The sequence below is a fragment of the Mytilus trossulus genome, chromosome 3 (genome assembly GCF_036588685.1).
Source record: "Mytilus trossulus isolate FHL-02 chromosome 3, PNRI_Mtr1.1.1.hap1, whole genome shotgun sequence".
Classification (NCBI taxonomy): domain Eukaryota; kingdom Metazoa; phylum Mollusca; class Bivalvia; order Mytilida; family Mytilidae; genus Mytilus; species Mytilus trossulus.
In genome coordinates, this window is record NC_086375.1 from 75432186 (window position 1) to 75444124 (window position 11939).

At 32.7% G+C, this 11939-nt stretch overlaps 1 protein-coding gene across 1 annotated transcript; it reads left to right on the forward strand.

The window, feature by feature from the left end:
- The first annotated feature begins 540 nt into the window (after positions 1–540).
- LOC134712423 (uncharacterized) lies at positions 541–11696 on the forward strand. Its single transcript, XM_063573950.1, has 5 exons — positions 541–1021; positions 2566–2763; positions 9917–9987; positions 10232–10383; positions 10797–11696. The coding sequence occupies exons 1-5, from the start codon at positions 786–788 to the stop codon at positions 11637–11639; spliced, it is 1500 nt and encodes a 499-aa protein (XP_063430020.1). The 5' UTR covers positions 541–785; the 3' UTR covers positions 11640–11696.
- The last annotated feature ends 243 nt before the right edge of the window (positions 11697–11939 follow it).

Here is an 11939-nt window from a genome sequence, read left to right on the forward strand (position 1 = left end):
AACATAGCATTCACAGGGATCATTCTTTGCTTTGAAGAAAGGACATAGAGAGACAAAGACACATGACAGAGACCAAAAAGCAGATATACTATCTTGCTTTTTTATAAACCTTAAATCTAGACAAGCGCTTCGGACTCATAAAAATCATAAATTGTTGTTTTCATTTCCATTTGTTATTGTATCGGCTATTTTGACAGAGTGATAAAAACTGCTGGAAACATTCATTCAGTTGATAACAAATCTAGTTGCGATAACAAGAAGAGTTTGCAAGTTATAAATATAAATCTACAACAGATTGGCTGAATAAAAGACGTATACAAGCAATATGTACTCTGCCAAATAGCCTATACAAAACAAAACATAGCATATGTTTAACTCATTTGTTTACCGTATGTATATAAAAGGAAGGGGCTCTTATTGTTTCGGAAATTACTACATTGTTATTTATTAATGACAACAGTCAATTGTATGTTCAATTATTACACATTGTTTCCGATAAAAATTGTTTTTCTCAAATTTTAAATGATGACTTGTCCTTTATTTTGTTTTACATGCATAAGTAATAAAATAGACTACTTTTTAATTGAAACGTGTGTCCGACAATAAGGTCCTGGGTAATGATAAAAATCGAACTTTAGATTGTCTGTAGTTATCATATTTATATAGATATATGTACACCAATCTCCAGATATATATATATATATTTATATAATGTATCAAACAGATTGAACAATTAATTATAACCTGTCAGGTAGACAATTGCATATGCTTATATCGAAATCAAAATGCTGCGCGGTCTTTTAATTTTCGGAATACTAGTCCAAGTGACATATTGTGCGGTCATATCGAGTTGTCCTGCGTATGGATGCAGACCTTCAGGAACATTTTCTTATTTGATCGACATTCAATCAAAGGAGCCTGCAGTTTTCTGGAACACAACATACGGTGCCATACCAGACAGTTTAGGATGTGTTGGAAACCTCAATAATATTGTATGTCCCTACAAAGGACCAAAATCAAAGTAAGTACACCAATAAGAATCATCAGGAAGTTAAGGATGTCTATCCTAGGTACGACCCACAACATTGTATGTCCCTACAAAAGACTAACATCAAAGTAAGTACACCAATAAGAATCATCAGGAAGTTAAGGATGTCTGGCCTAGGTACGACCCACAACATTGCATGTTGATACAAAAGACCAACATCAAAGTAAGTACACCAATAAGAATCATCAGGTAGTTAAGGATGTCTGGCCTAGGTACGACCCACAACATTGCATGTTGATACAAAAGACCAACATCAAAGTAAGTACACCAATAAGAATCATCAGGTAGTTAAGGATGTCTGGCCTAGGTACGACCCACAACATTGCATGTTGATACAAAATACCAACATCAAAGTAAGTACACCAATAAGAATCATCAGGTAGTTAAGGATGTCTGGCTTAGGTGCGACGCACAAAATTGCATGTTCCTACAAAAGATCAAGTTTAAGATTTAATATCAATAATAATGTTTGTCGCCATAAAGGACCATCATCAAAGTAAGAACAACAATCAGAATCAAACCAGACAGCTTATGACATGTTGGTTACATCACGAAATTAATTTTATGTCATAACAAAGGATCAACATCTAAGTTAAAATATAACATACGGTTCCATTCAAGACAGCTTGAGATGTTGTGGTAACAGCAATAACATTGTATGTCACTTCAAAGGGCCAAATTAAAAGTAAGTAAAATAACAATATGTCGGAAATATAAATATCATGTAAGAACCCACAAACCTTTGTCATATTATTTCTAGTTAGCCCCTGTTTGAAATTAAGATGTTCACCTCATTATGAAGCAAAATATATATAAACTGTTCCAAAGTAAAGCTGGTATATCTGACTGAATTAGTGACCGAGCCATTTATAAGGGAAGCAACTACGTGTATCGGCAAATAACCCAAATTATCACATATACATACATTGAAATTAGTAATAATTACTAGTTGAACCAATATCAAATCACGCCATGTCAGTGTATCATGTCAACTTTTGCCTAATAAGATGGTCTGATATCATTTTGACACATATTGATATCCTTTGACGCTTGCATTTGAAAACTTATTTCTATGCAGCTCTATTTCCTGACTCAGGAATCAGTATTTCCTTTGTTTTTTTTAGGCTTTAATTTTTAACTTGTATAGCTTTTGTAAGACTAAAATAGAATTGAGAATTGAAACAAACTGTGAGTGTGTCACAGAGACAACAACACTACCAGACATAGCAGACAACGTCAAAAGTTTACAGTTACGCTAAAATCGAGATAAGTAAATTGTGTCCCGATATTTGTTCTTACATTCTGACTAGTATTTTTATTCATTACGAGATTAATTTTGGTATTGAATAAAACCTAACTGCACCAAGCTAACACATCAGAGGAATGTTGACACGCAACTACAGAAAACGGAAACACAAATCTTACATACCTGCTTTGTTTTTTCTCATTGAATACGACATTGAAAATATTATAATTTTAGATGGAAAAGTTCTTTAATAATAGTTTGTTTATTACAGTGGCTATGTGGGTATTGGTAGTGATAATGGAAATGAGATGTGGTACGATACCGTTCTCCATGATCCGTCCCTGCCTGTGATGGATATAGAAGGCGGTATCATTGGAACTGATGGACATTACATGGTGAAATATGAAGCAGATGGAACACAAATAAAACCATCTAAACCAGTTGATCCTAGTCTGTTTCCATTATACAGGTAACACACACTAACATAACATGTAACGGCCATGGATTGTAATAATTTTGTGCTTCTTAAATTTGAAAAAGAGATTTTCAAGTTGGAACACAATTATTCATTTAAACCTTTCAACCAAACAATCTCATAACTACTTAACGGTTAGAGTAGCAAATTTACCAAACTTCAGTATTCAGGTTTACTATACCACATAATAATGTACATTAGTAATTGGTAGATATAGTATCGTCCCTAATTTCAGAATTCAACCATCAGTATAAGAGCTCCTCGGTGGTTAATCTAAAAAAATGAATTTTACTAGTATATAAAATCATTTTATTTTATTACAAGGATTTATGGTAAGATATTTAGTTGTCACTGTCACAATGAGAACATACCCATTTTGATTTAGTTAGATCAGTTACATGCGAACAGTTGTATGTGTCTAATGATCACACTTATCAAACTGAGGTCATTCAACAATGGTTTATGAAATTCAATGTCATAAAGAGGGTGGTTATCTTTAATTGCAGATGCAACAAAGAATGGTGTCCCCGTCATCATCAGAATCAGTTAGTTCCCATCTGTCCCTAACTTTAAGTAGCCCAAAAACGCCTGAAACATTTCCTTTTTAATTTTGATTGATTTGGCTTTGTGTTTTTTTTTTGCGTTACTGGGTTTTCTCTTTCTTTTTGTTGCTTTTATATGAATATAGCAGTTGCTATCAAATAGTTCGTATCTATTTATGTTGTATTGGCGGTTTTTGTTTTGTTGCACTTCAGTGTTTCTGTTCTTTCATTGTTTTCCTCTTATAGCTGATGTGTTTCCCATCGGTCTTAGTGTGTAATCCGGATTTGTTTTCTCGCAATCGATTCATGTCTTTTAAAAAGTGATATACTATTGCTCCCTTTTTATTTCATACTAATGTTTACAGATTTTTCTCCAAGTTGTTACTGCTGTACACAATTCAATGATTTTTTTAAAGTTAAATCTTCAGTTACTACTTTCCCACTAGTAAATTTGGATAATTGATATTTTGTTTGCACTTTTGACACGCGGTTTGTTAAGATCTTTTTCTAATTTTTTTAAGGTGTTGTCATTTTCATCTTTCTGGTTAGCATGTTAAATTCCTTCGTGGTCTGCTTCAGACAATATGTTAAACACTGTATATTCTCGATTATTATTAGACATGCTAGGAACAAAATTATTAAATGTCAAAAGTTCTGTAGTCAAGTTGTTGTAATGATTTAGAAGGGGTGGGTATTGTCAAGCGTATTGATATATTAAAAGCTTGTGGATTTAACGGATGAATAACAGTACAAGGGGTAAGTGACGTCAGGTATGATTTTGAAGCAAGATTACACATAGCTTGTGACTACTTTGCCCTACTTTGCACGCAAACAGCTCTGGCATCCCTCAAATGTGTTACATTGGTCCAAAGCAGGCAAATATAAAAGCTGATAAAAATGTCTACAGTGTGCATGTCATAGTTGTGTGAGTGTTTGATAACAACGCACCCATTCTACTAGTTTGATTGAAACATGAGATGCATAGACATGGACATGGCATATCACCAAACTTGGATTGTCTGCATTTCAAGATGAAATATATTTAATGCAGTGATACGGCATATATCTTAGAAACAGTTCAGTGTTTGACCAACCTGCCTCTCAGAATCCGACATCTGTTTCAGGCATTCTACCAATTAGAAACTCATATAAAGTACTTTTACATAGGAACACGGAGGTATATGTGGACCTATAGAATTTCCACATTCTTCAACTATTCAAAGTAATGCTCAACTTCTTTTTTGTGGCAGAGTTTGCAGGGGATGCCTTTAATGCCCTTGAGTTAACTAATTGTATTTCCTCTTACCTTATCCTCATAAATTTGTAGAATTACCCGGATTTGTGTTCTCTTAATCGATTTATTTAAGGAATAACTGTTATATTTTTTCCGTCTATGAAGAAATAGCATAAACAATGTGTTGCACACTGAATAACCCGCGTAGCTGGTTATTTTATGTTAATTTAATTCTAAATTCCTTGTAAACCGGAGTAAACCATGAAAAAGCATCGATGACGTCACGGTCACATGACTAAAATATGTCTATGAGCTTATAAACAAAACGACTTCAATATTAAGTTATTACTAAAGAACAGCAGTAAACTACTGTTGTCTTGATTTATCATCATCGGATTGGAATATCTGCGGGGAGACAGTACTGTCCCCGAGGATTCTACCAGTCTGGTAGCCTGACAACATGAATACAAGTTGAATAAATAAGTTTATACTGGTGGACATGTGGCCAAGGATAACAAGGTGTTCATCGGCTGTTGTCAAGGACACAACAACACCGATTATATCAGGTGTCTCAAGGACCATCTTCAGGATGTAATACCCGGATTTGTTTCAATTTAAGATTAATGACTATTGATCTGTGCTATACTAGTATTAACTTAATTTTGTTTAAAAACTGTAGTAAGGAATACATTAGTCATACAATCGACAAACAAAATAACTTCCATTAAATTACAAAGTTCAATTGAAGAATTTCCCGCGTAAATTTAATTGTTAAACGGGATAAATCAAAATATTTTTTATGTTTATTTCATTGTTTGACATTCAGATTAACGTACACCTTAAACTGAATAAAATATGATGTCAGCTCTATATAAAATGATTTTGAATTTGGTAATTGTATCAGACAATTTATTTATTTATTGCAAAAGCCCTTAATCATTTACACTAACTCGACTCTAAAAATCTAAAAAATCTAAAAAGAATCTAAAAAGAAAAACTGAAATATATGAAATCGTCCGAAACAGTTTTTCCCTACACTGATGAAGGTGAAATATGTACATTCAGAATTGGGCATATAGAAATTTGATCAGAGATAAAGTCCTATTTTAAGTGAAAACTTAAAAATACAAACCTAAATCATCGCTTGCATGAGAACCATGAATTTGAAACTACGAACGAGTATGTGTTTCTTGTTACCCTTAAAATTTAATACTATATACTTTAACGCGTCATGAACTGCGTTTTTAATTTATTGTCATAGAGTATGGTAATTACTATTTAATATGACTTGACCTTCAAAAAAACTATTTTCAAACGCTATTAAAATCAGCAAAATCAAACTCTACGTTCGATAATGAAACGCAATTTCCTATGTGCAAAACATAGAGAAGCTGATCAAAAATCTGTTCATTGTAGAGACAATCAAGACATTTCCACTATATATTGATAGACCTGTGAACTATTCCTAAGTACTTCTAAGTTTTATTTGATGAACGGGAGGCAACTCTTATTTATAAAAGTTCAATCAACCAATTACAATACGTTTGAAATGTTGTGTTATAGCTTTTCTCATCACTTGGCGTCCGTCGTCCGTAAACTTTTACAAAAATCTTCCCCTCTGGGCCAAAGGAGTAGGTCCGGTAAGGCCCCTTTTTGGCCCCAAAATATAACAGTTTTACAAAATTGTTAAAATGTAAACTTTTAGTTATTTATTTGACAGTTGAATGCTTCTGCTATATAAATATGGGCTATTTTTTACAATACAATGCACATATATCGGGTTATAGCACCATTAAGTCATGCTTAATTTCTGAAATCTTCGAAATTCTATCATTTTAGTTAAATTTTAGACGGTTTCTGTGTAAAACGAAAGTGGCCGCATTCGTGTTCATCCTTAATATTGCAATGTAAGTTGTATTTTATGATAATACATAACATATATAAAGGTTGTGGATGAACACGTGTGCGGCCACTTTCATTTTTGCCAAAAACCATCTGAAAAGTGACGTTTTTTGGCATATTTGAGAGATTTCTCATATTCAAGCTAGAATCGGAGCGTTTTTTTATTATTGAATCAGTTAGAATCTTTTACAAAAAATAATTGAACCAATTAAAATAGTCATTTAAGTGTTTAAAAAGTGTCAACAATCATTCGTCAGATAAACTTGAAATTTGAGGCCAAAACCGGCCCTTACCGGACCTACTCCTTTAACCAAACATGGCCACAATCATCATTGGGGTATCTAGTTTAAAAGTTGTGTGGCGTGACCCGGCCAACCAACCAAGATGGCGACCAGGGCAAAAAAATAGAACATAGGGGTAAAAATGTAGATTTTGGCTTATTACTCTGTTAAATTGTCTATTAGGTCAAGATCTATCTGCCCTGAAATTTTCAGACAAATCGGAAAACCCGTTGTTGGGTTGCTGCCCTGAAATTAGTATTTTGAAGGAAATTCTGCAGATTTTGGTAATTATCTTGAATATTATTATAGAAAGAGATAAACAGTAAACAGCAATAATGTTCAGCAAAGTAAGATCTACAAATAAGTCATCATGACCAAAATTGTCAGTTGACCCCTTAAGGAGTTATTGCCCTTTATATTCAATTTTTATCCATTTTTCAAAAAATTTAGTATTCTTTTCCAAAAATCTTCTCCTCTAAAACTACTTGGCCAAATTTAACCAAACTTGGCCATACTCATCATTGGGGTATCTTGTTTTAAAAATGTTATTATCTTGAATATTATTATAGATAGATATAAACTATAAACAGCAATATTGTTCAGCAAAGTAAGATCTACAAATAATTTGCATGAACAAAATAGTCAGTTGACTCCTTAAGGAGTTATTGCCCTTTATAGTAAATTTTAAAGAATTTTCATAACTTTTTGTAAATTTATAGAAAATATTTTCCACTGTAATTATTTGGGCAAGCTCATTATAGATAGAGATAATTGTAGCAACAAGAATGTTCAGTAAATAAATATCTAAATACACATCACCATCACCAAAACACAATTTTGTCATGCACTTATCTGTGTCCATTGTTTAATATGCACATAGACCAAGGTGAGCGACACAGGTCCGTAAGAGCCTCTAGTTTAAATCACTAAAGTATGCGAAAACTATTCACTTTTATCTCAAGAATCATCTCTGTGTGATTTAATTCTGATTCAAAGAGCATGAAATATAAGGGTTTTTTTCTTCCGCCTACAAAATGTAAAAAAATGAAGATCAAGTTTTGTAATATACTATATAATCTGCAAATAAGTAAATAGATTGGTCATAAGTGGTTTAACTATTGTATATTGTGCTTAAATTGGTTTCGTTGTTAAGTTGTTAAGTCGATTATGCGTTCGATGTTCGTATTTGCGCTGATGATGTTATTAGTTTTCTCACAATATGATACAGATCATACGAGTGCTTGAAGAATAAAACCAAAAATGTATAACCCCATTGCTTTTTACGTTAAATTCTGCGATTTTAAGTATGTATAATTATTTTTCTTATGTTTAAGTAATGGGTTTTTTATGTCAATACTATACATAATGATGGTGTGTGCCGAATAATGAACATATGAATAATGCAACAGTTTCAGGATGTTAGGCAGTACTCCAAAATGGTATATCTGACCTGAATACAGGCATTTAATTCAAGAGCTCCTCTTTCAATTCCATAATTACCTTTTATTAATAATGAAAAAAAACTTAACAAAGGTTATATGGTGACTACAAGTCCTTGATCGTTTATTTGATAACAAAAGTAACCAAATGTATTGATTCTTTACAAAGATGTACAGCTATGCGTAGGAACTATATTGTTAAAAAATAATCAAAATAAAAATAATAAAAAATAATAAAAAATAAAAAATAATCTACTTTCTATTATGACATGATCAAAATAGTCAATATCGTCTATTATGTACTATCAATATCCCTACATTTGATAAACTGGGATTCGTGTTATTCAGATTTGCAGCGATGCCTGATCAGTTATGGTCAATTTATCTTTGCTAAATGAATTTCAAAATGTGTCGTTCAGAAGTATGGTTGGTATATATCAGTATAATGTTTTAAAAATTTCAATTTTGCCAAGGATGGAGGTTTGTTTTTAGAACATAAATACACCGCTTAAAACATAAGATTTATAAGTGACAATATTGTCATTATAGACGTTGTTTTCAGTAAGAATGGATTTTTTTTGGTTTCGTCTAAATGTTTGCAAGTATTATGAAAATCTTCTATCAACTCGTGTCTCGTTTGCTATTTGTGAAATCCAACCATAACTGTTGTTCAAAACAATAAAGAAAACAATCTGCAATAAGAGGGACACGATTAGTCCCTATCAGAATATCAACCAATAATGTGTGGTTACGAGAACAATGACGTTACGGTAGATGATTCCTTTTCAGAAATATTTTTCATCGAAAGATAAAGCTTAATGATATCGGATATGTTCCTTACGTCGTAACTACGATCCCCTTCCCTTTCATGAATTTGACCTACCGAATTAGACTATTTACCGGATTTGTAATCACATAAGCAACACGACGGGTGCCGCATGTGGAGCAGGATCTGCTTACCCTTCCGGAGCACCTGAGATCACCCCTAGTTTTTGGTGGGGTTCGTGTTGTTTATTCTTTAGTTTTCTATGTTGTGTCATGTGTACTATTGTTTTTCTGTTTGTCTTTTTCATTTTTAGCCATGGCGTTGTCAGTTTGTTTTAGATTTACGAGTTTGACTGTCCCTTTGGTGTCTTTCGTCCCTCTTTTAATGGTAAACTATCGTTTCAATTAAAAATTTTGAAATTGACATTTTTAATAACATTAACGTTTCTTCTTTTACTGCACAAGATGCGCTATCCGACTCTACTACTGAACAAAATTTGCTTTTCGACACTATTATGTGTTACTTAAGGTTTTAGTTTGAAACCCGGATTTGCTTTTCTCTCAATCGATTTATGACTTTTGAACAACGGTATACTACTGTTGCCTTTATTTACTGCACAAGATTCAATTTTCGAAACTTTTACTGCACAAGTTGCGCTTTTCGACAATTGACTGAAGTAAACACTTCTATGAATCCAATACCTATATCAAACGCGGAAGAGCTCGCAAAACCAAAAATGACATAAAGAAAAAGCAAACTCAGACAGGGAATCAGAGCTTTGTGTAGGGGAATATATATTAAAAAATGAAAAGATTTGGCTTTGTAGTTCTATTGTGAACAAAGAAAAAAAACCATTTATACATATATTTATAATTTATAGAGCATGTAATTAGCAAAAAATGAAAAACAAAATCTGTATTAAATACTTTGAAAAAAGTAGGGAGAAAATTGTCAAAATGCTAAACAAGCAATTTCTCTTACAGTGTACAGCTTTCCGATAATGGAATGTTGGTATTTGCTTCGATGAATGGTGTAATGTTCGCAATGGATACAGGTAATGTATACGATGCTACATGTAGACAGAAATGTATAATTAAGTCTTATTTTCTATTGATACCGGTAATTTAGTCTTATACTCAATAAAACAAGTTTTTTTTTATTCTAATCCCAATGAATTATAATATTCGGCCACAAATTGTGATTTACAAATAATAATTCATATACAAAATGTATTTGCAACTTTCCTATAGTAAAATATAGTCCTATTTTACAATATTTTATGCCATTTTACATTGTAGCTGGTATACCACTCGCTTCTATATCTTTTAACGGTTCTGTTGAGAGATTCAACGGATCATTTCTACCAGTATCCACTCCTATAATTGTTGGGACACGTGTCTATGTGTTGACTGAGTTCAGACCAGACGAAGATACTCCTGAAAGCAGAATGGTTGAGTATATTAATAGTGTTTAAAATATGAAGTAGTAAAGTATACGTGTTAATTGGGGAAAAGAATGGTGAAGGGTTTTACTTTTTCTATGCTTCTTACGCAAAAAAAACCAAAACAACAGCAATAAAGAAAACAACATGAAAAAACAAAAACACAATACAATACAAAACAAAACAAAACAAAACATTCCATTCGATCAGGATATATAAAAATAATTAAATTTCAATACTTGCGAAACTCTTGATCTTAGCCGCCAATTGATTCTTGTAATTATTTGTAATAGACACCAATACATATTTAAACATCTTTTTGTAATACAAAATTTGTATTTCAAATATCTTACAACAATTGCATATATATTTTGCTTGCTTTGATTGATTAACTTAATTCACTTGAAACTATGTATTTTTAGCCAAACATTCTTGGTATGCGGCGTTTATATGCAGTTGATATTTTTCTACGAATGGTTGATCGGCTTCATACAACATGGTATTTCAATTTTGAAAGGGAAGATCCCGAAACAAAAAATAACAGACTGTCGAAAGAATTAAAGGCAAACGAGATAGACACAACACTGCGGTTTAAACCAAGACAACCAGTTGAAGGTAACCCTCTACTGATGGCTAACATACAAGAGGAAGTTATCTATGTCATTTTACCGCCACCAGAAACTAATGGTGATATGCCGCCAATGTTCTGGGCAATAAAAGACGATGGGGACGACGCTTCACTTTTATATAAACGTACAATATCTGCATCGCGCATGGCAATGTACGAAATAAATGGTTCACTGAAACATAAATCTAAGTCTGATATAAAAACAAAATCTAAATTGTTTGACGCAATATCAAGCAAATCAGTTCAAGAAGTGGCAATTCCAATCTGGCTTTTGTCAGAGAGCAAAAGTTTAATTTACAAAGTGAATCCTACAGTTGGATCAATCGAACTTACAGTCAATCTAACATTAATGTTAGGAGGTGCAGTAGAAGTGACGTCGGACATGATGGTGTCTCGAAATGACGATAAGGGTAATGACAATGTTATTTTCGGAATAACTGTTAAGACACCTACTATCACTAATTATATCATTTCATTGGACTCTAATGGTGAAATGCAGTGGAAAGTTCCTACGCCATCAAACGTCGCTGTTGTTGGACAGATAGCGGGGATCTCATCTGAAGGCACCAACTCTGACGATATGTTAGTCGCTTTTGGGAACAACAAAGAATCTGGTTCTGTATTTGCTATTAAATAAGGAAAATTGAACAAAGCAATATGCAATAATGGGTAATAAAAATATGTTCATTGTTAATTAGTTTATTGTTTGTATTTCAAATCTGTTCTCTCAAGTTAAACATCCATCCAAAAAATGATCACATATCATCAAAATTATCATGGCGAATAATGGTTCGAAAATTGCTAATTATCGAAAGGACTGCATAACATCCTGGCAAGTAAAGTTCTATTTGACGCATAGGTACAGGAAGAATCTGTGGGCATAAATCAAAATACTTACAAATGCAATTTTGAATGCTCAGAGGATGTCATCTAAGAT

Bases quoted from the DNA above. Each gene is read 5' to 3' on its own strand.
- LOC134712423 (XM_063573950.1), top strand. From the start codon at position 786: ATGCTGCGCGGTCTTTTAATTTTCGGAATACTAGTCCAAGTGACATAT. The intron at 2,764-9,916 runs GTAACACACACT...TTTCTCTTACAG, and splicing joins AGTCTGTTTCCATTATACAG to TGTACAGCTTTCCGATAATG. The intron at 10,384-10,796 runs GTTGAGTATATT...ATGTATTTTTAG, and splicing joins ATACTCCTGAAAGCAGAATG to CCAAACATTCTTGGTATGCG.